Below are 27420 nucleotides of genomic sequence, written 5' to 3' on the forward strand. Positions count from 1 at the left end.
ATGAATTAGACTAGAATTCCATGGGGCATTTGAGCATTCATCACTGCTGTACTTTCATCATCCTCATCACCACCTGTATCCTCTAATCAAGCTGTTTTGTCTACCCACAGGTATGCTGCTGTCCATCTACTCTGCCTTTCCTGCAATGTGTGTTTATGTGAACTGCATATAATTCCCACCTGGTATGCTGCTGTCCATCTACTCTGCCTTTCCTGCAATGTGTGTTTATGTGAACTGCATATAATTCCCACCTGGTATGCTGCTGTCCATCTACTCTGCCTTTCCTGCAATGTGTGTTTATGTGAACTGCATATAATTCCCACCTGGTATGCTGCTGTCCATCTACTCTGCCTTTCCTGCAATGTGTGTTTATGTGAACTGCATATAATTCCCACCTGGTATGCTGCTGTCCATCTACTCTGCCTTTCCTGCAATGTGTGTTTATGTGAACTGCATATAATTCCCACCTGGTATGCTTTGCTTACCCATTGTTTTCTATCCATTCGTATTTCACTTCCCTTGCTTCTTGCTTGCATACCTGAGTGGCCATCTACCCCACCCCCTCTTTATGACCTGGCTTAACTGTGAACATGTGCTCTAGACACACACGCCCACATCCTCCCTCTCAGCTGTGAGCCCTTAGGTGCCCATAAATTCATAGCCATGAGTCTGACCAGACGTGTCTGACCATCTTAGAAATTGCATTTTTAAATTGCAGTTTTTTAATTGCTATGAATTAGACTAGAATTGGACTGGAATTGACTGGAAGGTAAAGGAATAGAAAACCACTATAATGTTTCGGTTTCTTTTCACATTCACCCCCATACTACTCTATTTCTTCCTATCTCCTGTAGTCCCTCCACCCAGTAAAGAACTAGTCATTTCTCCCTCCATCCTCCCCAGTCATCTCACCTCCTCCACAGAACTATTCCTCCACATACAATCCTTTCTTGCCAGGCACACACGGCCACATCATGACCTATCCAGCTCACACCTTCTAACGCTCTGTCTGCTGCTCCTCATTGCTGGCGACATATCCCCAAATCCTGGCCCTCCTCATCACATCCCCACACTCATTTCTAATCCCCTGCCACGATCCTCTACACGTCCTCGCAACCACAGTAACCTCATACCCATTCATCCTGCCCCCACTCCCCCAATTTCCCTATCTGGAGCACTATGGAACGCACGCTCTGTCTGCAATAAACTTCCATTTATCCATGACCTCTTTATCAATAACAAACTCTCCTTCCTCGGCATCACTGAAACCTGGCTCACCCCTTCTGACACAGCCTCCCCTGCGGCACTCTCTTACGGTGGCTTCCACCTTTCTCACACACCCCGCCCCAGCAGCAAGCATGGCGGAGGAGTTGGTTTTCTCCTGTCAGATAACTGCTCCTTCACCCCAATCCCACTGCCACCCTCTGTTATCCTCCCTTCCTTTGAGGTGCACTCTGTGCGCATCTACTCCCCCTCCAACCTCCAACTGGCTGTCATCTACCGTCCCCCAGGGCCAGCCACCACCTTCTTCGACCACTTCACCACCTGGCTACTCCACTTCCTCGCCGCTGACATCCCCACTATCATCATGGGCGACTTCAACATCCCCATTGACACTTCCCTCTCAGCTGCCACTAAACTTCTATCTCTCACTTCCTCCTTTGGCCTCACTCAATGGTCTTCTACAGCCACCCACAAAGATGGTCACACACTGGACCTCATTCTCACCCGCCTCTGCTCCCTATCTAACCTCTCAAACTCACCTCTTCCTCTTTCTGACCACAACCTACTTACATTCTCTTCCCTTTCCACTCCTTGTCTACAACCCCCACCCCACAAACTCTCACACCCTCGCAGAAATCTTAAACACCTTGATCTTCACTCACTCTCTGAATCCCTCCTCCCTCTCACAGACATAAGCTCCCTACACAATGCGGATGATGCTGCCACTCTATATAACACCACAATAGCTGCAGCTTTGGAATCTCTTGCCCCTCTCACACATACCAAAGCTCGCAAAATCAACAGACAACCCTGGCACACCAGCATGACAAAAGAACTGAGGCGAGCTTCCAGAGCTGCTGAGCGCAGATGGAAAAGATCCCACTCCATCGAGCACTTCATCGCATTCAAACAGTCCCTCACTGCTTTCAAAACCACGCTCGCCACAGTAAAACAAACCTACTTCTCATCTCTCATATCCTCCCTGTCTCACAACCCCAAACAGTTATTCAACACCTTCAACTCTCTCCTCCGTCCCCCAGCACCTCCTCCCTCCCCACTCATCTCAGCTGAAGACTTCGCCTCATTTTTCAAGCAGAAAATTGAGAACATCAGAGACAATTTTAGTAAACAACCCCCAGAACCCTTCCTCCCAACTACCCAGCCCTCCACCTCCAAAACCAACTTCTCCACCATTACAGAAGACGGACTCTCCACTCTACTCTCAAGATCGCATCTCACCACCTGTGCACTTGACCCACTCCCATCCCACTTCATCCCAAACCTCACCACAGTCTTCATCCCAACCCTAACCCATCTCTTTAACCTATCACTAACAACTGGCATTTTCCCCTCAAGCTTTAAACATGCCACAATCACACCTATCCTCAAAAAGCCCTCTCTTGACCCATCCTCTGTATCTAGCTATCGCCCTATATCACTTCTCCCCTTTGCCTCAAAACTACTGGAACAACATGTCCATATTGAACTGTCCTCCCATCTATCTTCCTGCTCCTTCTTCGACCGCTTTCAATCAGGCTTCCGGTCACACCACTCCACTGAAACTGCCCTAACTAAGGTCACCAATGACCTATTAACCGCCAAGAGCAAGCGACACTACTCTGTCCTCCTCCTCCTGGACCTGTCCTCTGCCTTTGACACAGTGGACCATTCCCTGCTGCTGCAGACCCTCTCATCCCTTGGCATCACAGAATTGGCCCTATCCTGGATCTCATCATACCTAACTGACCGTACATTCAGCGTCTCCCACTCACACACCACCTCCTCACCTCGCCCCCTATCTGTCGGAGTCCCGCAAGGTTCAGTTCTAGGACCCCTGCTCTTCTCCATCTACACCTTTGGCCTGGGACAGCTCATAGAATCTCACGGCTTTCAGTATCATCTCTATGCTGACGACACACAGATCTACATCTCTGGACCAGATATCACCTCCCTACTAACCAGAATCCCTCAATGTCTGTCTGCTATTTCATCCTTCTTCTCCACTAGATTTCTAAAACTTAACATGGACAAAACAGAATTCATCATCTTTCCCCCATCTCACGCGATCTCCCCAACGAACCTATCCATTACAGTAAACGGCTGCCCACTCTCCCCAGTCCCACAAGCCCGCTGTCTTGGGGTAATCCTTGACACTGATCTCTCCTTTAAACCACATATCCAAACCCTTTCCACTTCCTGCCGCCTCCAACTCAAAAATATTTCACGGATCCGCACATTCCTAAACCAAGAATCTGCAAAAACCCTAGTCCATGCCCTCATCATCTCCCGCCTTGACTACTGTAACCTCCTGCTCTGTGGCCTCCCCTCTAACACTCTTGCACCCCACCAATCTATTCTAAACTCTGCTGCCCGACTAATCCACCTGTCCCCCCGCTATTCCCCGGCCTCTCCCCTCTGTCAATCCCTGCACTGGCTCCCCATCACCCAGAGACTCCAGTACAAAAGCCTAACCATGACATATAAAGCCATCCACAACCTGTCTCCTCCATACATCTGTGACCTCGTCTCCCGGTACTTTCCTGCACGCAACCTCCGATCCTCACAAGATCTCCTTCTCTACTCCCCTATTATCTCCTCTTCCCACAATCGCATACAAGATTTCTCTCGTGCATCCCCCCTACTCTGGAATGCTCTACCACAACATATCAGACTCTCGCCTACCATCGAAACCTTCAAAAAGAACCTGAAGACCCACCTCTTCCGACAAGCCTACAACCTGCAGTAACCACCGATTGACCAAACCGCTGCACGGCCAGCTCTACCCTCACCTACTGTATCCTCACCCATCCCTTGTAGATTGTGAGCCCTCGCGGGCAGGGTCCTCTCTCCTCCTGTACCAGTTGTGACTTGTATTTTTCAAGATTATTGTACTTGTTTTATTATGTATACCCCTCCTCACATGTAAAGCGCCATGGAATAAATGGCGCTATAATAATAAATAATAATAATAATAATAATAATATAATGCTGCATAAACGTTGATTATGGCCCCATAAGATGCTCCATAGAAAATTTGCCCCATATAATGCTGTATAAAGGTTGATTATGGCCCCATAAAATGCTCCATAGAAAATTTGCCCCATATAATGCTCATCATATCAGTGCAGTTTATGCTGATATGATTATTGTATATCTGCTGCTGCAATAAAAAGAAAAATGACATACTCACCTCTTGTCACTGCCCGCTGCTCCTCAGCGTCGCCTGATCTCAGTGACTGTTCAGGCAGAGGGCGCGCACTAATCACGTCATCGCGCCCTCTGACCTGAACGTCACAACCAGAGGATGCGGAAGACACAGCGTGGTGGTGGAACGGGGACAGGTGAATATCGCAAGTGCCGGTGTCCTGAGCAAGCGGCAGCACAGGTACCGGGCCCCCATAGCACGCCAGTGTCCCCGCCTGCTCAGGACCCCGGCACTTGTCCCAGTGCCAAAGTCGACCGCTGTCTCTGTCACCAACCACCGGAACACTTACCGAGGCTGCAGCGGAGCGTGGACATGTTCCAGAGACACTGGGGACCTCCGCACTGGGAACGTCACTCATGTATAAGATGAGGGGGGTCTTTTTAAGTAAAAAAAAGGGGCTGAAAAACTTAGCTTATACACGAGTATATACGGTAGCTCAGGGGGTGATAAAGGGGGTTTGATTTACTATTTTTTTTATTTTGATCACTGTGTTAGGGTCTATCACAGTGATCAAAATGAACCAATAGGAAAAATCTCCTACTGGTGCCGGCCGACAGATCTTGGTGGGCGCACTGCGCGTGAGCCCGCCATTTTCTTCCCGGAAGAAGATGCCGGGGGACAGGACTGTTTGATGCAGGAGGTGCCGAATGTAGCAGAGGTACCAAGGTGGCTCAGGGGACCCATTTCTCTCTCCTCTGATGTGTTAGATCATATCAAAGGAGAGAGAAATAAATGGGAAATCTGACTTTTTTTTTGCAGTTGCCGTTTTTCCATGAATAACAATGATCGCAATACTGGCGACAGTAAAAACCATCCCGAATCATGTTCTCCGGGGTCTCAGCTACTCCCTGTAGCTGAGACCCTGGAGATTTTCCTACGCTGAGGTGCACTATAACCTTATTTCTCAGCGCCATTAAAAAGCTGCGCTGAGGAATACGTGCCCTTAACTACCACTGTTAAAAGGCGTATCGGTGGTCATTAAGGGGTTAAAAATACCATTATCACTGGGGGTTTGTTCAATAAAATTTGATTTATACGCCAGCATTTGATGATTTGAGCTTTATACTAACTAATTTACATCAACCATTTAGAAAAACCAGAGAAAAATAGCATTTGCGTAAAAACTTGGAAGGCTGTGAAACTTTACCATTTTCTGATTTTGTACATTAACCTCACATTTTGTACCTTGACTGAACTAAGTCTTGATCCCTTTACAGGGGTTAAAGGTGAAGGCCAGGGCAACTCCAGGGATCTGGTAATGATGGTGGCTTGTGCTAAATCTGTTAGTGGTAGCCAATTTTAGAGTTGCAAGGTGACCATTGACAAACTCATGTTATAAGTAGCGTGAAAAAACAAATGTGAAAAATTGTAAATAAATGTATGTATAGGTAAGTATAAAAGTCCGGATGATACATTTTGTCTCCTTTAAGGACATTAGTGCATAATGGAATCCTAGAAATATAGCATTTTGTTGTGTACAAAGAAATTGTTGGGAGGTCTTGATTTTAAAAGATTTGGAGGATGCCTGACGTCACAAAGATCTGAGCTGAACCAAATCCAACTTGTATCAAAAGCATGCGGCTTTCTTCCTCAGTTCCTCAGTTCCCTGAAAAGAGCTGGGACCACATTCTCAAACATTACCATTAGTAACACACTAAATTGTCATGGATTAAAATCCTGCAGGGCACGCAAGGTCCACCTGCTCAAGGCAGCACATGTCCAGTCCCAATGACCATCTGGATGATGCAGAGAAGGCATGGGAGAAGGTCATATGGTCAGATGAGACCAAAATAGAACTTTTCAGTATCAACTCCACTCATCATGTTTGGAGGAAGAGTAAGGATGAGTACAACCCTAAGAACACCATCCTAACCGTGAAGCATGGTGGGAGAAACAACATATTTTGGGGGTGCTTTTCTGAAAAGGGTACAGGACAACTGCACTGTATTGATTTGAAGGAGGATGGATGAGGTCATGTATTGTGAGATTTTGGCCAACCTCCTTCCTTGGTGGCTGGGTCTTCCAGCATGACAATGACCCGAAGCACACAGCCAGGGCAACTGAGGAGTGGTTCAGTAAGCCTAGGCAGTCTCCAGACCTGAACCCAATAGAAAATCTTTGGAGGAAGATGAAACTCAAAGTTGCCCAATGACTGCCCCAAAAACTGAAAGATCTGGAGAACATCTGTATGGAGGAGTGGACCAAAATCCCTGCTGCAGTGTGTGCAAACTTGGTCAAGAACTACAGGAAACGTCTAACTTCTGTAAATGCAATCAAATTGTAAACGCATACCAAATATTAAGTTCTATTTTTTTAATGTATCAAATACTTATTTCCTGCATTAAAATGCAAATTAATTATGTAAAATCATACAATGTGATTTTCTTGATGTTTTTAGATTCAGCCTGTCACAGTTGAAATATACCTACAAAAAATTACAGACCTCTCCATTCTTTGTAGGTGGAAAAACTTGCAAAATTAGCAGTGTATCAAATACGTATTTTCCCCATTGTATCGTGCAGAATTACGCATATACTGATCCTTCCAGATAAATATAAACAAAAAATCACAAGACAAAAACAGGAGAGAAAAACAATGGATTATAATATAACCATTAAGTTTACTGATGGGCCTAAAAGAGATTTAAAAGGAATCTGTCACCACATTTGACCTATCTAAACTGCTAATATGAGCATACAGGTTATAGACTGCTGAAAAAAGTCCTCCCTGTATGCCTTATACCAGATGCCTTGTTGTTGACAAATCATCTTTTATCACCTTATGTAAAGGACCTCTTTCAGGCTATGGGGAGGATGTTGCCTGGAATATAACTTTGCCGCCTGAGAGGACACAGGTAGGACTTTTTCCAGCATTCTATAACATGTATGCCCATACTAATAGTTTAGATCGGTCAAATATGTTGACAGTTTCCCTTTAACTGACTCTGAAAACGTCAAAAATTGTTAAATGTCTTACATTGCCAAGATATTGATCACAGAGCCATCAAAAGTTTTGTTACAAATAGTTAACAGGGTATTGAGGAAAAAAAGATGCAAATTAATTGTAAAATATATCAGAAGAATCAAACATAGTGTCCAAGAGCTTATTATCCTCCGGTGTTGTCATATTCCAGAACTGCAACCACCCTGGAGTTCCCAGGTGTACAATGTGTTACATGTTCAGAGACATGGCCAAGGTAAGAAAGACTGAAACCCAACCACCACTGAACAAGACACAGAAGTTGAAACATCAAGACTGTGCCAAGAATTATCTGAAGACAGATTTTTCAAAGGTTTTATGGACTGAAGAGATGAGAGTGACTCTTGACGGACCAGATGGATAGAACCGTGGATGGATCAATAACAGGCATAGACTTGCACATTGATTCATATGCCAGCAAGGTGGAGGCAGGGTGTTGCTATGTTCTGGTATTATTAAAGAGGAGCTAGTTAGACCTTTTTGGGTTAAAGACAGAGTCAAATTCAACTCCCAAATCAACTACCAGGTTATAGAAGACACTTTCTTCAAGCAGTGGTAAAGAAAAACGTTTGCATTTTTCAAGCAAATCATGAGTTTTATGCAGGATAATGCTTCATCACATGCATCAAAGTCTTCACTGTTCGACTAGCTAGTAAGGGCTTTAAAATTAAAGAATAATGACATGGCCTCTTCCACACCTGAGCTATAACATATTTAAAACTTTTGGTCCCTTCTTAAACAGGAAATTTACAGTGAAGGAAAACAGTACACCTCTCTGAACAGTGTCTGTGAGGCTGTGGCTGGTGTCCCCGAAAAAGTTTTATCATCAACAGATTAAGAAACTAACAGATTCCATGGTTGGATAGCTTATGTGTGTTATTGAAAAGAAGGGTTGCTCTGTTGATCACTGATATATATTTTTTAAATGCCAGAAATTTATTTTTGTTCTTTTTGAGCTGTTTGGTTATTATTCTCACTTTAACAGGTGAAAATGAACAATTACGATGGGAACATATATGCTTTTCATAATAATTCTGCATACTAATAGTTGAGCAATAATGATCCACACATAGATATTCCCCTAACAAAGACAAAAAAATCACTTTTAATTTCTTAAATATTTAGGTTTATTAACCTTTTCATCTGACCAACAGCATTGTAGTGCTATGTACAAGCATTTGGCTTTTGGAACACCGTGTTAAAAATGTAATAATTAATCTGTGAAACTGGTAATGAACATAGATCTATGTAAACCATGTGTATCATTAATAGCCATATTCTTATATACCTTGTTAAAAAGAATTACTTTCTCCACGCAAATTGCCTCTTCAGAGAGAAAGAGGACTTGAACCCTATAGCACCACCTGTTGGAAGTAGCGATCTGAAGAGGCAATTTGCATATAAAATTTCCCAGAGGAGCATTGCATGGCGAATAAGCCTCCTTACCTTGACAAGCCAGAGCTGGTTTGTCACTCTCCACAAGGAGAAACCTTACCTCTTTCTCCACATACCTTTTTATCATAACTCTCCCCCCAATGAAAATCACTGTTGTCTATTTGGCATACAACAGGACCTGCTGAAAACAAATGTCCACACACATCAACAACAGATGGAAATGATTCCTCCTTCTGCAGTAATAGGTGCATAATGTTCATTTCTGACCCTATTTCCCACTATGGAACCAAAGCTCTTAGTGCATAGAACATATATAGCCTAATAGGTTCAGATTGGTGCCCTTTATTTCAACTTTAATAAAGCTGTTGAAGACTTATTAGCTTTCATTAGTGCAAAGACTGGAAGCCATTAGTTTCCAGAATTAAATATTGGACAATCCTAACCTAAAGTAGACAGTAAGAAGAAAGGAAATGAACCAAAATGACATTTTTCTTCTTCAAATGGCACCTCCCTATCCCTTGTAACAGCAGCTTTATTGTGAGGTTTATTACGCTTTCCTATTGCATGCAAACAATAGAACGGTAGGTGAATTGAAGAGATTTGCTGTAAGCCTATCGGACCAAACTATCACAGTTGTATGAAGGGTTTTTGTTTAGACAAAATGCATAGATCTCAGTTTTATTTTTTTTATTATATCTAATAAATCCATTTGTGAATTAGGATATGGCCTATTTGATGCGTGAAGTCTCGGGTGCCAGACATTCTTTAGCATACTAAATGTGACAGCATTCAAGCGCAACTTGACTCACAAAAAAACATACATACCTTGTACCGCATTTATTACATATTGTATACACTTTCTGTGGTGCAACCACCATTGGAGCATGACTGCGGAAAAGGTGTGTACTTTCTTGGGGAAGGGTGGTGGCCTAAAATGCAAATTTTAAATTCAATTTCTGGCACAAGGTAATAAGTTGTATAAACGTAGACTAGAAAAATGCACCAAATTTTTCATCCAACAGGCGCCATAGGGATATATTTAACCCTGTCTAGTTTAAGTTTGCACTATTTAAAAATTAGACATTTTCAATAAATTTGCCCCCTGCACCTACATGCATCTGAGATGTATTTTAATGGAGTAAGGCCGTAATAATTAAGAAAATGATCTTTTTACATCATGTTTCCTGTTGCTCAGGCTGAGTGAGTGCCTGTAGAAGTGTTATTTTTATGACCTAGAAAGAACACGCTTTCATGGTTTAAATTGGTCTGTTGATGAAAGCTGATTTTCTTAGCTTTGAAGACTATAAAGAAATCATTGGCATTTGTCACAGGCAAACAGGCTCTTATCCTACAGATTCAGAAGAATATGAATCATAGCTGTTGCACGTTAAAGTAGTGGCTTCATTCAGTATTGAACAATGAAAAATCTTAGTTTAATATAATAATCATTAATATCCCTTTGTCTCCTAGTATATAAGGATACAATCACAATATGACAGATGCGCGCAGCAAAGCCTGTTGTGTCTGCCTGACATGGCAGATGAGTGCCACGCTGTCTCTGTGTATAGTATGAGTGCGAAATTCAAGAAACCGCACATGAAGTAGTCAAAGTGTCATTCTGTTTACTACTTAAAAATGATGGTGAAAACAATACTGTTGTTTCTGTGCTGGTCTACCTTTTTTCCTAACAGCTCCATTTTCAGTTCTGGGGACTGTTATCCATCAAATCCAAAATATAATACAGCTCAAATTTTTTGTATAAATTTCTTCAGATACACTGGGAGATCTGGGGTTTGAAAGTCACTTTCTATTGTGAATTGCATATCTTCCATTTACTCTGTGAGTTTGTGTTTCATATTAAATGGATTTAGTTTCCTTTGGTGCTGAAGAGGTTATTGACCTTTTCTATGGTGGTTAGAAACTTGCAGCTCCATCTATTAGGGCTAGCGGAACGCACCGAGTAAATAGATGATGTTATTGGTGTGTTCGCAGCCCGGGGTCCACTGTGCAGGAGGAACCTGCTGCTAGTAAATGGCACAATTTGGTGGTATATGCGAACTATGTTACCTTACAGAGTCACTGATATAGAAAAGGACTGTGTCCTGTTAAGCTCACAGGAGCACACAGATAACTGCTGAACAGATAGCAGTCAGTGGTCATGCAGTCAGGAAAGCACACAACCAATTCCTCACCGGAGGAGCCGGTATTCTACACTATGTTCCAAATTATTATGCAGTTGACATTTTTCTCTGATTTTCCTAAATGGTCGGTGCAAATGACAGTCAGTCTAAGAAATGTCATCACCCGTTAGATTATACATCGAATTTTATTGAAGAAACCTCCCAATGATAACAGTATAATCTCCAAAATGAATAAAACTCAAAATGCACTGTTCCAAATTATTAGGCACAGTAGAATTTCTAAACATTTGATATGTTTTAGAGAACTGAAAATGCTCATTTGTTGAATTTGCAGCATTAGGAGGTCACAGTCATTGAACTAAAAAGCTATTTAACTCCAAAACATCCAAACAGGCCAAGTTACATGTTAACATAGGAACCCTTCCTTGATATCACCTTCACAATTCTTGCATCCATTGAACTTGTGAGTTTTTGGAGAGTTTCTGCTTGTATTTCTTTGCATGAGGTCAGAATAGCCTCCCAGAGCCACTGTTTTGATGTGAACTGCCTCTCACCCTCATAGATCTTTTGCTGGATGATACTCCAAAGGTTCTCTATAGGGTTGAGGTCAGGGGAAGATGGTGGCCACACCATGAGTTTATCTCTTTTTATGCCCATAGCAACCAATGACTCAGAGGTATTATTTGCAGCATGAGATGGGGCATTGTCATGCATGAAGATGATTTTGGTCCTGAAGGCACGTTTCTGCTTTTTGGACCATGGAAGAAAGTTGTCAGTCAGAAATGCTATTTACTTTACAGAGGTCATTTTCACATCTTCAGGAACCTTAAAGGGCCCACCCAGCTGTTTCCCCATGATTCCTGCCCAAAACATGATTTCTCCTCCTCCTTGCTGACATTGCAGCCTTATTGTGGCATGGTGGCCATCCACCAACCATCCACTACTCCATCCATCTGGACCATCCAGGGTTGCTCGACACTCATCAGTAAACAAGACTGTTTGAAAATTAGTGTTCATGTATGTCTGGGCCCACTGCAACCGTTTATGCTCATGAACACTGTTTAGGGGTGGCCAAATAGTAGGTTTATGCACCACAGCAAGCCTTTGAAGGATCCTACACCTTGAGGTTCGAGGGACTCCAGAGGCACCAGCAGCTTCAAATAACTGTTTGCTGCTTTGTAATGGTATTTTGGCAGCTGCTCTCTTAATCTAATGAATTTGTCTGGCAGAAACCTTCCTCATTATGCCTTTATCTGCATGAACTCTGTCTGTGCTCTGTTTCAGTCACAAATCTCTTCACAGTATGATGATCACAAAGTTTTTGTGAAATATCTAATTTTTTCATACCTTGTCCAAGGCATTGCACTATTTAACGCTTTTCAGCAGCAGAGAGATCCTTTTTATTTCTCATATTGCTTGAAACCTTTGACCTGCTTAATAATGTGGAACATCATTTTTAAGTAGTTTTCCTTTAATTAGAATCACCTGGAAAACTAATTATCACGTGTTTAAGATTGATTTTAGTTATCTATTGAGCCCTGAGACACAATACCATCCACGAGTTTATTTGAAAAACAAAACAATTAAATCTTTATGACACTTAAATCCAATTTGCACAATAATTTGGAACACAGTGTAGTGGCTTATTTCAGCCGGGCCCTGAATACATGCAACCAAACTCCTGACTGGAGATGCCGGTATTCTAATGGCGTTTACAGCCGACCCTGAACACAGGCATACATGACCACAATGGCGCAAAGCACATAACAAGGATTAATACTAGCGCATGGCCATGCGGTCATGCAAAGCTTTTATAGCTGCAGCAACTACAGGACCTTCCCAGAAGGACCAATGGGAGGCTGCCACAGAGCTTGAGCAACTTCAGGACCTTCCTAGAGGACCAATGGAAGTTGCTGCAGTACCTGTGCATGTGACCCTTGATCTCCAATGAGAGATCTTACTCTGGGCATGCTCAGAAGAGAAAAAGTAGGACTTAGTCCCAAAGACATCTGCTCGCCGCTGACCAGTACTGGCTACAATGGCAGAAGCTGGAAAGGCAGCAGTAACCCTTTGCATAGTGTCAGACTGAGCGAGACACTGGGACCGACGCCTTCGCCGAGCAGGCTCCACTGCGGCAGGAGAAGAATGGGAGACCGCAGCGGAGATGGCTCGAGATTCCCCCTGTACAGAGGTGGGAACTCGATCCCTAACACCATCTCACAGCTGTTTCTGACCTGGTCATTTCCTCTCTCTATAAAATCTGACCTTACCATTTCTTCCTTGCCAGTGAAAGCTTTGCTTCCTAGCTCTATGGAGATGCTCTGCTGAATTGGGGATCGTTGTTTCTATTGGAGATAGTTGCGTACTGTTTTGGGGTGTATGCTTTCTTCATTGTCCTATTCCTAATCTGTTGGTACATTCCAATCCCTCCCTATATTCCGCTCTACATTTGGTGAGTTTTTTTACATGTTTGTTGCTTTCTGTTATCCCTGTCTGTTTTAATTGTTAATTCACTAGCATTTCTGTGCCTGGCCTCCTGGAGGAGAGGGAGGAGACAACTTAGTGAATAAAAGGAGAACAGTAAGGCTGGTGGCCTAAAAGTCGTCACCTTTAAAGGGAGCAGGGATAGTTGGGGCCCCAGACCTAGGGACGGTTCAGGACCCCTTTCCCTAATCACATACAGTCACCATGGTACCATAAGGAACCAAAATAATCTTTTCAATGTCTTTGTTGTACCTGAATCCTTTTTACATGTATTTGTGTGAATTCATATTTTAATGTTAACTTGATGACATCACATAACACTGAATACTCTACTAAAGTGGTTTTCCAAGACCCATGTCAAAAACTGCACTTCCTGTTAGTCTTATTCTTCTTTCATCTAACCCCACCCCATAACTCCTCCTTTGTGTTCCTATTTCAGAGCAAGTGCAGCCCTGTTTTTTGCCTCTGCATAGTGTATGTGAGGACCAGCAGTTGTCTTCTGCTATTTTAGATTGTGGTTCCAATACAGTTATTGTCTCTTTTCCTCAGTTGCCTGCTGTTTAGCACTTCGGTCCACCCTTGGAGGTTAGACCCATCTTGTAGTACATGATTCCTCTCATTCCCATCCTGTAATACATTTCTCATCTCAGCCCCTGTACATTCAGGCTAATCTTTCAGAACAATACTCTTCTCAGCCCCATCCTGCGATATATTGTTGTCTCAGCCCCTCTTTATACTGTTCTATCCTGCAGTAGATTTCTCTTCGTTTTTCCTAAAAGTATTGCAGTTTCTAAACATTTTTCTTTTATTTTTGAAATTATTTCCATATATGTGTCCTAGTTTTATTTTTTTTTATTATTATTATTTGTATGTCTGCATAGTATATTATTAGTTTGCTAAACACAGTATACGGTATATTATCACTCTGATAATGATCAATTACACATTTCTCTTTCTTGCAGGTTTGACTTCAAAAATCCAAGACGCTCAGTCATCTAAACAACAAAGGCTGACATTGAAAGGAGAATTGGAGCCTTTGGATTTATCTCTTTTTATTAGGTAAGCAGCAGAGTATTTATACTACAGTTACTAGAGGCATTACGTAGAGTAACTGGTGATATCCAACCAATATCCAAAGTGGGGTGCAGATAATAAACAAGAACAAAACCCTTGAAACATTTAGTGATTTATGATGACCTACAACAAAGTAAACATGTAGTTGAAATCACAACTTTACATACACTATATAAAAAACACATTATTATTATTATTGTTATTTATTTATATAGCACCATTGATTCCATGGTGCTGTACATGAGAAGGGGTTACATATAAATTACAGATATCACTTACAGTAAACAAACTAACAATGACAGACTGATACAGAACAACGAGGACCCTGCCCTTGCGGGCTTACATTCTAGAGGATGCAGGTTTTTCTCAATATCTGACATGAAATCAGAATAAACCTTTCCCGTTTTAGGTCAGTTGGGATTACCATAATTCTTAATATTTGCCAAATGCCACAATAATAAGAGACATAATGTTTTAAAAATATTTAGAATTGAGAGTCCTCGGTGGTTGATACCTTTTAATGGCTAACTGAAAAGATGGTAACAAATTGCAAGCTTTGGAGACTACTCAGACCTCTTCATCAGGCAAAGACTAAAAGAAATTCTGGAGAAACACATATTTATGCACAAAACATCCAGGAAAAAAAAAGCATGGATAAGACAGGTGACATGAAGCAGAATTACCATGGGTAATAACTGTTTATCACCCATGGTAATTCAGCTTCATGTCACCTGTCTTATCCATGTTTTTTTTTGTTTTTTTTCCGTGATGTTTTGTGCATAAATATGTGATTCTCCAGAATTTCTTTTAGTCTATCCCTGATGAAGAGGCCTGAGTAGTCTCAAAAGCTTGCAATTTGTTACCATCTTTTCAGTTAGCCATTAAAAGGTATCAACCACTGAGGACTCTCAATTCTAAATATTTTTCTATCTACTGGCTAACACGGTACAAAGATATATATATCTTTCCTGTATCATAATGTTTTAAGGCATTTTTAGAACTTACTGCAAAATCAAAAAATTATATACTCTAAGAATACTTTTCCTTTTAACAATTCTGGACTGCCCATATGATGATGTCATGTGTTTGGAAGCTTTTTTGGCAACATCTGAGTTACGGTAATTAGAGACACTTGTGGATGTATTTTAATGCACACCTGAAACACACTGCTTCTTTGTGTAGCACCATGGGGAAAGTCTCAAGAAATTAGCCTATATATCAGGGAAAGAATTGAGGACTTGCACAAGTCTGGCTCATCCTTGGGTACAATTTCAAGATACCCGAAGATGCCTCGTTTATCTGTACAAACAATTATACGCAAGTAAAAACAAATGGGAATCAGGAAGGAGACAGGTTCTGTGACCCTGAAATGAACGTGCTTTGGTCCGAAATGTACATACTGTATCAACCCAAGGACAAAAGCAAAAGACCTTGTGAAGATGATGACGCAAAGCAAACTGCCAAAATGGTAACAAAGTGGATTTAAAGGGAACCTGTCACCTGAATTTGGCGGGACCGGTTTTCGGTCATATGGACGGAGTTTTCAGGTGTTTGATTCACCCTTTCATGCTGGCTGCATGCTGGCCGCAGTATTGGATTGAAGTTCATTCTCTGTCCTCCGTAGTACATGCCTGCGCAAGGCAAAATACTTTTGACTTTGCAGTAAGTAAAAAAAATGTCTTAAAATATTCTCTTTCTCTCTCATTATTCTGGCATTTGGCAAATATTAATAATTATGGTAATCCTAAAAAGGGAAAGGTTTAAGGTAAGTTCACACAGGGCATTTTTACAGCGTTTTTTTTCTGCAGCAAAACCTGATCATCTTGGCAGGAAAGAAAAGAAGCTGCTCCAAAAATGCAGGTTTAGGTGCGTTTTTGGTGTGTTTTTTTGTGGCGTTTTTGGTGCGTTTTTTCATTCGTTTTTTTTCTCTTTGCGCATGCCAATAAAGTTGAGTGCACAAAGAGAAAAAAAAACTTCCTGTAGATAGAATGAATAGATAGAATAGATAGATTGACAGAATAGATAGAATGAATAGATAGATTGATAGAATAGATAGAATAGATACATTACCTGCGGTAACCTTTTCCCCAGCATTTTCCCACGGTGTAGAGGTTACCTCCAGTCAGGCAGTGAGGGAGCGCAGGCTCAGTGACGTCACCGTTAGTTACTGAGCCTGCGCCCACTCCGTCTCATTCATTCCCCAGTAGCTTACAGCCGGGTGTGGTCGCATTAGCAGCGTTCCCGTTGTAAGCTTTTATCTCCCCTAGATACTGCGTGGAACACTCGTTATTTTGGACTACAACGGATGAGGGAGTATACTTTTGCTTTTCTATTTTATTTTTATTTCAGTAGATCAAGGGCTTCGCCTTGGAATGGCAGAGCAATAAAAATATGGTCAAAACTGTGTGGTCTTATTGACACCTCTCCATTACTAAGCTGGCTTAATGTAACCTTACAAAAGCAAGGTGACATTAACCCCTTATTACCCCGCTTGCCACAGCTACAGGGCAGCCAGGCAAAGTGCCGGAATTGGCGCATCTAATAGATGAGCCTTTTCTAGGCAGCTGCAGGCTGCTATTTTTAGGCTGGGGGGGCCTATATCAATGGCCCCTTAGCAGCCTGAGAATACCAGCCCCCTGCTGTGAGCTTTAGCAAGGCTGGTTGTCAAAAATGGGGGGGACCCCACGCCGGTTTTTAAAAATTATTTATTTAATAATTTTTTTTAGAAAACGTGAGGACCCCTCTATTTTTGATAACTAGCCTTGCTGAAGCTGACAGCTGGGGGTTGCAGACCCCAGCTGTGAGTTTTGTCTGGCTGGTTATCGAAATTAGGGGGAACCCAAGCTGTTTTTTTTTATTTATTTATAGCGTAGGAGCGGCAGATGAAAACTCTCATCCACCGCTCCTGCTCTCACTGTAATTAGTAGCTGTAGGTGTCAGATGATGGGATCAGTAGTCCCATCAGGTGACACTAGTGATCGGAGGTGAGTTTACACCTCCGATCACAGCTGAGCGCTCCCCGCTGTCTTCTGACAGTGGGAGGCCGCAGCTCTCTGACCGGCGGGGATGACAGTAAATGCCCCGTCCGCTGCTGGATGACAGGCTGCATGAATGTATCATGCAGCCTGCCATCTAGATGTAGCAGAGCCAAGTGTGACGTCACATCCAGCTCTCCTTGACTTTTCTGAAGCAAATACGCTGCAAGAAAAGTCAACCTAGCATATTTGCAGCATTTTTTCACCACCCATTCAAGTCAATGGGTGAAAAACGCTGAAGAAACGCTGAAAGAAGTGACATGCCCTATGTCAAAAAAATGCTGCAAAGCACAAATTACTGATCACAGAAAAACCCAATGTGTGTGCTTGAGATTTCTGAAATCTCATAGGCTTTGCTGGTACTGTAAAAAGCAGCTGAAAATTAGCATAAAATAACACCGCAAAAACGCCCTGTGTGAACTTACCCTTACTTTGATTTCATGTCAGATCTTGAGAAAAACATGCATGTGTCTTTTCATATAGTGTATGTAACCTTCTGGTTTCAACTGTATGTCTTCTAAGTGCATATTTCTCAAATCAGAGGCTTATATATACAACTAGATGGTGGCCCGATTCTAACGCATCGGGTATTCTAGAATATGTATGTCCACATAGTATATTGCCCAGCCACGTAGTATATTGCCCAGCCACGTAGTATATTGCCCAGCCACGTAGTATATTGCCCAGCCACATAGTATATTGCCCAGCCACGTAATATATTGCCCAGTCACGTAGTATATTGCCCAGTCACGTAATATATTGCCCAGCCACGTAGTATATTGCCCAGTCACGTAATATATTGCCCAGCCACGTAGTATATTGCCCAGCCACGTAGTATATTGCCCAGCCACGTAGTTCACGTAGTATATTGCCCAGTCACATAGTATATTGCCCAGCTACGCACAGAGCCATGTAGTATACAGCACAGAGCCACGTAGTATACAGCACAGAGCCACGTAGTATACAGCACAGAGCCACGTAGTATACAGCACAGAGCCACGTAGTATACAGCACAGAGCCACGTAGTATACAGCACAGTCACATAGTATGCAGCACAGAACCACGTAGTATACAGCACAGAGCCACGTAGTATACAGCACAGAGCCACGTAGTATACAGCACAGAGCCACGTAGTATACAGCACAGTCACATAGTATGCAGCACAGAACCACGTAGTATACAGCACAGAGCCACGTAGTATACAGCACAGAGCCACGTAATATACAGCACAGAGCCACGTAGTATACAGCACAGAGCCACGTAGTATACAGCACAGAGCCACGTAGTATACAGCACAGAGCCACGTAATATACAGCACAGAGCCACGTAGTATACAGCACAGAGCCACGTAGTATACAGCACAGAGCCACGTAGTATATTGCCCAGTCACGTAGTATACAGCACAGTCACGTAGTATATTGGCCAGTCACGTAGTATATTGGCCAGTCACGTAGTATATTGGCCAGTCACGTAGTATGCACCATATCCCTGTTAAAAAAAAAAGAATTAAAATAAAAAATAGTAACATACTCACCTTCTGGAGCCTCCGGATCGAAGCGGCCGGTTCCCGATGCTTGGCGCGTGGTCCGGTCTGAAGATTGCATTGCGGTCTCGCGCGATGATGACGTAGCGGTCTCACGAGACCGTACGTCATCATCTCGCGAGACCGCAATGCATGCAGCGGTCACCGTGGTGTCGCGCGGAGCGGAAAAGGCCGGTCCTGATCCGGGGGGGCCACCGGAGGGTGAGTATGTAACTATTTTTTATTTTTTCATTATTTTTAATATTAGATATTTTTACTTTTCATGCTGCATAGGCAGCATGAATAGTAAAAAGGTGGTCACACAGGGTTAATAGCAGCGTTAACCGAGTGCGTTCCACCGCCGTCAACGCTGCCATTAACCCTGTGTGAGCCCTGACCGGAGAGGAGTATGCGGACGCCGGGCACTGACTGCGAGGAGGAAGGATCGGCCATTTTTTTCCAGACTGTGGCCGTCGCTGATTGGTCGCGGCAGCTATGACAGGCAGCTGCCGAGACCAATCAGCGAATGAATAACCGTGACAGAAGGACAGATAGACGGAAGTGACCCTTAGACAATTATATAGTAGATGAATGGGAAATAAAACAATCTGAGACAATAAACTTTTGTAGCTTGCAGCTTGTATTCTTTAAGAGATGGTATTTTAAGGAGGTTTCACTACACAAATAAAAATGTGTGAGAAGATGAAGTCTAACAAAATCCTATCCACACTGGCACTGTGTTCAATGATATGAGAAAAAAAAATTCTTTAAATCTTCAGCTTAGCGAGTGTGAACGAGCTGAGTGTGACCTGAGTGTAAGTGTGAACGGCGGTAAGCATGACTTGAGATTCAGTGACTTTAGATTCAGGGAGTTTCCAAGGGAGGAATTACTGAATTGCTGTCTGTGTTTTATTAATACTCTGCATTTATTTATTTTTTAATGTTTCTGTGTGGCGCAATCCCCATTAGGAAATGTGCTCCACTCTTGTTAATGCCATCCAGTGCACGTCTTGCCACATGTATGCAGTCCTTGAGCAGCCAGTCGAGAGTGCATACTGCTCTGCGAGATGTGAGCACGTTGTGCATTTGGAAACCCAGATTCTAAATCTAAATGTGCAGCTGGCAATACTGAGATCCATGGACAATATGGAAAGGAGTCTTCTGCTCACTGAGCAGACGCTCAATGGGATAGATGAGGCGGGGGATGGTAGGATGGAGCTGCAGGACAGTGAAGCAGCAAGCTGGGTGACAGTTACAAGGCTGGGTAGAGGGAAGAGTGCCAGGGAGGCTAGTCCTGATCTGGCACACCCCAATAAATTTGCTAAGTTGGCAGATGAGGGGGTGCCAGTACAGGAGTAGCACTGTTGCAGCAAGGCATGTCCTCTGAAAGCCGGAGGAGTGACTGCTCCAGTAAGGAGGGAAGTAGGAGAGCAGGGCAGGCCAGACAGGTGCTGGTAGTGGGGGACTCAATTATTAGGGGAACAGATAGGGAAATCTGTCACAAAGACAGGAATTGTCGAACGGTGTGCGGCCTACCTGGCGCTCGAGTCTGACACATCGCTGATCGGGTTGACTGATTACTGGGAGGGGCTGGTGAGGACAAAGGACAAATGACAAAGTTATAGGTAGGTGGAAGGTCCTTAAAAACGATTTCAGGGAATTAGGCTGCAAGCTGAAAGCAAGGACCTCCAGCGTGGTATTTTCCGAAATACTGCCTGTACCCCGTGCCACGCAAGAGATACAATGGGAGATTAGGGAGGTTAATAAGTGGCTCAAGAATTGGTGTAGGAAGGAGGGGTTTGGGTTCCTGCAGAACTGGGCCAACTTCTCAGTTGGCTACATGTTCTACGCTAGGGACGGGCTGCACCTCAATGGGGAAGGTGCAGCTGTGCTGGGGGAGAAAATGGCTAGGAGGATGGAGGAGTGTTTAAACTAGGGAATGGGGGGAGGGTATTCAATTTATAGGAGGGGAAGATAGTGCAGATAGTGACCTGGGCACAAATAAGGAAATTGGGGGTGGCGGTGGCATGGGGGGTGGGGTTAGATCAATTAATAATTTAAGAAAGAATAGAGGTGCAGAGAGATACATAAAATGTATGTATACTAATGCCAGAAGCCTTGCCAACAAAATGGACGAATTAGAATTAATGATGTTGGAGCATAATTATGACATGGTGGGGATATTTGAAACGTGGCTGGATGAGAGCCATGACTGGGCTGTTAACTTGCAGGGTTATAGTCTGTTCAGAAATGACCGAACGGATAAGCGAGGTGGAGGCGTCTGTCTATATGTAAAATCATCCTTAAAGGGAACCTGTCACCTGAATTTGGCGGGACCAGTTTTGGGTCATATGGGCAGAGTTTTCAGGTGTTTGATTCACCCTTTCCTTACCCGCTGGCTGCATGCTGGCCGAAATACTGGATTAAAGTTCATTCTCTGTCCTCCGTAGTGCACGCCTGCACAAGACAAGATTACCTTGCGCAGGCGTGTACTACGGAGGACAGAAAATGAACTTCAATGCAATATTGCGGCCAGCATGCAGCCAGCGGGTAAGGAAAGGGTGAATCAAACACCTGAAAACTCCGCCCATATGACCCAAAACTGGTCCCGCCAAATTCAGGTGACAGGTTCCCTTTAAAACCCATCCTGCGTGATAATATAGGTGAATCTAATGAAAATGTAGAGTCCCTGTGGGTGGAGATAAGGGGAGGGGGAAAAATAATAAATTACTGATAGGGGTTTGCTATAAGTCTCCAAAAATAATGGAAGCAATGGAGATTATCCTTATAAAGCAAATAGATGAACCTGCGACTCAAGAAGTCATTATTATGGGGGACTTCAACTACCCTGAAATAGATTGGGGAACTGAAATCTGCAGTTCCAGCAAAGGTAATCGGTTTTTGACAACTATGAGAGACAATTACCTTTCACAATTCGTTCAGGACCCAACAAGAAGGGGGCACTGCTAGACCTAATATTAACCAACAGGCCAGACCGCATATCAAATATAAGGGTTGGGGGTCACTTGGGGAATAGTGATCACAAATAATAAGTTTTCATGTATCCTTTAATAAGATGTGTAGTAGAGGGGTTACAAGGACACCAAACTTCAGGAGGGCAAATTTACAATGGATGAGAGATGATCTTTGTGCAATTAACTGGGACAATATCCTGAGACATAAAAATACACAAAGAAAATGGGAGACGTTTATTAGCATCCTGGATAGGACCTGTGCACAGTATATACCGTATGGGAATACTAGAAATAGGAGGAAACCAATATGGCTAAATAGAGCTGTAAGGGGCGCAACAAGTGACAAAAAGAAAGCATTTAGAGAATTAACCCCTTTCTGACATTAGACGTACTATCCCATCAAGGTGGGGTGGGCCCGTATTCCCACCGACGGGATAGTACGTCATATGCGATTGCGGCCGGGTGTCAGCTAACTATCGCAGCTGACATCCGGCACTAGGTGCCAGGAGTGGTCACGGACCGCCCCCGGCCCATTAACCCATGGCACACTGCGATCAAACATGATTGCAGTGTTCCGGCAGTATAGGGAAGCATTGCGCAGGGAGGGGGCTCCCTGGTGCTTCCCTGAGACCCCCGGAGCAATGCGATGTGATCTGCGTTGCTGCAAGGGTCTCTTACCTCCTCCCTGCAGGAGGCCCGGATCCAAAATGGCCACGGGGCTGCATCCGGAGGTGGCTTACCAGCGCCTGCTCAGAGCAAGCGCTGGTAAGCCTGCAGGAGTGCACGTCAGATCGCTGATCTGACACAGTGCACAGCAAAGTGTCTGATCAGTGATCTTACACTATAACATGATGCCCCCCCTGGGGCAATGCTATAGTGTAAAAAAAAAAATATTCACATGTGTAAAAAAAATTTTAAAAAAATTCCTAAAAAAAATATTTATATTGTTCCTATAAATACATTTCTTTATCTAAGTAAAAAACAAACAATAAAAGTACACATATTTAGTATCACCGCGTCCGTAACGACCCGACCTATAAAACTGTCCCACTAATTAGGGTTAGGGCTAGGGTTAGGGGACTGGATGCCTTTCTTGAAAAGCATAATGTTACAGGGTATATATACTAGATTCCTTGATAGGGTGTTGATCCAGGGAACTAGTCTGATTGCCGTATGTGGAGTCGGGAAGGAATTTTTTCCCCCAATGTGGAGCTTACTCTTTGCCACATGGGTTTTTTTGCCCTCCTCTGGATCAACATGTTAGGGCATGTTAGTTTAGGCTATGGGTTGACCTAGATGGACTTAAAGTCTTGCTTCAACCTTAATAACTATGTTACTATGTAAGATTCCCATTCTCAATAATTCCAAGTGTTGCATTGCTATAATATGTTCTTTCATTATGGTAATCTATTACAGCTAGATATCACACATTACTCCAGTAGGATCTCTCTATTCTACCTGTGATATACTATATATCATAGGAAAGTGTTCCAGTACAATATGTGATTAGATAAATGATTAGTAAACACAGTGCAAACCTTAGCAAAGTATTGTTTAATTAATACATAAGATAATTGTATATTTCCATATTAAATTAAAGCTGTTATTGCAAGAAATTGTAATAAGCCTGTGTAGCTATACTGAATCCTTCTGATATACACAGTTGTGATACTAATATCATGCTACTCTATCAGAAGCAGACAGTCAGAACCAGTTCTCCGAGATGAGCATGTCATTCAGCAGCAGGCCATGCAGAAAGCAGAGGAAATCCGACAATTCCGGCAGCTTAAAGAAGAGATTTTGAAGCAAAGAGAACAAGAACAAAATTCCAGAAATTTGCAAAAACAGAAAGTTCTACAAACGTATGAAGATTTGCAGGTAAAAACAATGTCTTTCAGAATGAATGATTTTGTTACAGTAAATTGTAACTTTGCAGTTGTACAAGTGCTTCTCACTAGATTAGAAAATCATCAAAAACTTAATTTATTTCTGTTCTTCAATAAAAAAAATTGAAGCTCATATATCATATAGTCAAACAGAGTGATCTATTTCAAGTGTTTATTTCTGTTAATAATGATGATTATGGCTTACAGCCCCTGAAAACCCATCACTGGTTGTGGAAACTTCACACTAGACCTCAAGTAGCATGGATTGTGTGCCTCTCCACTCTTCGTCCAGAACCTTGATTTCCAAATGAAATGCAAAATTTACTTTCATCTGAAAACAACACTTTGGATCACTGAGCAACAGTCCAGTTCTTTTTCTCTTTGGCCATGGAAAGAGGCTCCTGGCGTGGTCAATTGGTCATGAATGGCTTGACACAAGGAATGTGTGACTTGTAGCCCATGTTCTGGATACGTCTGTGTGTGGTGGCTCTTGAAGCGATGACTCCAGCAGCAGTCCACTCCTTGTGAATCTCTTACAAATTTTTGAATGGCCTTTTCTTAACAAACTTTTCAAGGCTGCAGTAATCCCAGTTGCTTGTGCATCTTTTTCTATGACACTTTAACATGCTTAGATACAGTACTTTGTGAACAGCCAGCTTCTTTAGCAATGACCTTTTGTGGATGACCCTCCTTGTAGAGTGTGCCAGTGACTGCCTTCTGGACATTTGTCAAGTCAGCAGTCTTCCCCATGATTGTGGAGCCTAATGAAACAGACTAAGGGACCTTTTTAAACTCTTAGGAAACATTTGCATGTGTTTTGTTAATTATTCTAATTTACTGAGATAATTACTTTTGGGTTTTCATTGGCTGTAAGCCATAATCATCAGCATTAACAGAAATAAACACTTGAAATACATCACTGTGTTTGTAATAACTCTTTAATATTTGAATTGTATTGAAGAAATGAAATAAATTAACTTTTCGATTACATTCTTATCTTTATTTAGTGAGAAGCACCTGTATGTGTTTATTGGGATTAAAATTTGCAGGAAACATGGAGGAACAACTGATTTTAATTCCAATGATGACTTTGATTTCTTCTTGCTATAAAACAGGATTGTGCCTGGCATTAGGGCATACAGCTCTTGCAAAAATCAAGAGACCACTGCAAAATGTTCAGTTTGTCTGATTTTTCTCTTTATAGGTATATTTTTGAGTAAAACGCACATTTTTCATTTATTCTATAAACTACTGACAACGTGTCTCCGAATTTCCAAGCAATAAATTTTGGGTTTTTTTTTCTGAAAAGGAGAAGTGGTCAAAATTACAAAAAAACATCAGTGCTTTCAGGCCTCAAGTAATGCAAAGAAAACAAGTTCATAATCATATAGAAACAAAAATACTAATGTTTTAACTCAGGAAGAGTTCAGAAATCAATATATTGTGGAATAACCATGATTTTTAATCACAGCTTTCATGTGTCTTGGCATGCTTTCCACCAGTCTTTCACACTGCTCCTGTAAAAAAATGTAAGCAGTTCTTTTTTGTTTGTTGGCTTGTGACTATCCATCATCCTCTTGATTACATTCCAGAGGTTTTCAATGGGGTTCAGGTCTGGAGATTAGGCTGCCCATGACAGGGTTTTGATGTGGTGGTCTTTTAATTGTAGCCAGAGCTGTATATCTAGCGCCGAGTTCACATAAGCTTATTTCATGGTCTGTTTGCGCACCACAATGCCTGGATTGACCACTGATCTCCTGACCCTAACTTATCTATTTCTGTAATTGCCTTGCAATGTTTTCATTTCCTGTTATGTCCAGATGTCACCGTATCCTAGAATTCCAAGCGGAGGAAGTTCACCAACCGCCATATTGGAACACCCAAGTGATGGGTGTCTCAATATGGAAACTGCTGCTGTTTCCAACCTATTGCGCGGTACCACCAGCGGAACACCGTCGCATCACACACACACATACATTCTATACGCTGTATGCACCACACACACATACACACACACTCACACAAACTTACACACGCTCACACACACTCACACACTCACATTCACACTTACACTATCACACTCACACACTCACGTAGCCTCTTGCGCGGTACCACCAGCAGAACACTGTCGCGAACACACCGCCACCGAGATCAGCCGAATGATTCACTAACTGCCACCATCTTTGTACAGGAGGAGCGCATGCGCAGTTTTAATGTGACCACCGCTATCTGTCTGCACAAATATGGCGGCGGTCTGATTGACTGTGCCTGCGCAAATTAGACGCAGGTGCAGTGAATCATTCGTCTGATCCTGGCAGCAGATGCGCGACGTATCTACAGGCAGAGGAAGCCGGTCACAATAAAGGGGTTTTCCCACCAACGAAAGTTCATTTTAAAAATTGACTGTGTCTGATCATGTACAGAGCATACCACATCTCCTGGACAGGGGAGGAAGCAAAAGACAATACTGATATTACAGCAAGGGATCACAGTGGATTCATTTTGTGAGTTAAAATATTTCACTGTCTGTTTTTAAAAAATATACCTCACAAAATGTATCATCTGCAATCTCTTGCTGTAATGTCAATATTGTCTTTTGCTTCCTCCCCTGCCCAGGAGCTGTGGTATGTTCGGTACACGGTCAGAAACAGACAATTTTTTAAATGAACTTTTGTTAGTTGGAAAACCCCTTTAAAAATCAAATATCAATGCCAACATGGATCCTCTAAAAAAGTACGCCAATGACAATAAAAGGAAAGCAGCAAAGGCACAATGTCGAAGACAACAAAGGGCTAATGAGACTCTTGAAGAGCAACAGCATCGCTGGGGCAAAAACAATGCACCCTATTCAGGTGTCCCTGGCATGTGCACCTGTGTGTCCATTTGAGTTGATGTCTTCTCAGACTGCATGCTGCCGTATCTTGGAGCAAGTTGTGAACCTTTCTTGTCATGAAGAATGAGCCAGGCGTTATTAACCAAATAAACTTTTGTTACTTGGTCTTAAACTATGTACAATAAGTAGTAGGTAAAATACTTGAATTCTTCATCTGTATTACAGTCATGGCCTCAGTAATTACATTATTTTGTATATATACACTGAACACTTCCACTTCTCCTGTCCTGTGTACTGGGTGTAATCCTTAGTATCTGTATTATTTCTTATATACAGTCATGGCTGAAAGTGTTGGCACCCTTGAAATTGTTCCAGAAAATGAAGTATTTCTACCTAAAAATTATTAAAATTACACGTTTTGTTATACACATGTTTATTTTATCTGTGTATTTTGGAACAACAAGAGAAAACAAGGCAAATTGGATATAATTTCACACTAAACAACAAAGTGGGCCAGAAAAAAATTGTTGGTACCCTCAACTTAATATTTGGTTGCATACCCTTTGGAATAAATACCGTATATACTCGAGTATAAGCCGACCCGAGTATAAGCCGACCCCCCTAATTTTGCCACAAAAAACTGGGAAAACTTATTGACTCGAGTATA

The 27420-nt window shown here is 42.5% G+C and overlaps 1 protein-coding gene across 2 annotated transcripts in view; it reads left to right on the top strand.

Moving 5' to 3' along the window:
* The window catches only part of ADGB (androglobin), a 591174-nt gene that overhangs the window by 466334 nt on the left and 97420 nt on the right, over positions 1 to 27420 (top strand). For both annotated transcript variants that reach the window (XM_069769164.1, XM_069769163.1), the window contains exons 33-34: positions 14391 to 14487; positions 23729 to 23912. In XM_069769164.1, the coding sequence (XP_069625265.1) occupies positions 14391 to 14487; positions 23729 to 23912 (281 nt within the window). The remainder of the gene's footprint in view (positions 1 to 14390; positions 14488 to 23728; positions 23913 to 27420) is intronic.

The sequence above is a fragment of the Ranitomeya imitator genome, chromosome 5 (assembly GCF_032444005.1).
Source record: "Ranitomeya imitator isolate aRanImi1 chromosome 5, aRanImi1.pri, whole genome shotgun sequence".
NCBI classification, from domain to species: Eukaryota; Metazoa; Chordata; class Amphibia; order Anura; family Dendrobatidae; genus Ranitomeya; species Ranitomeya imitator.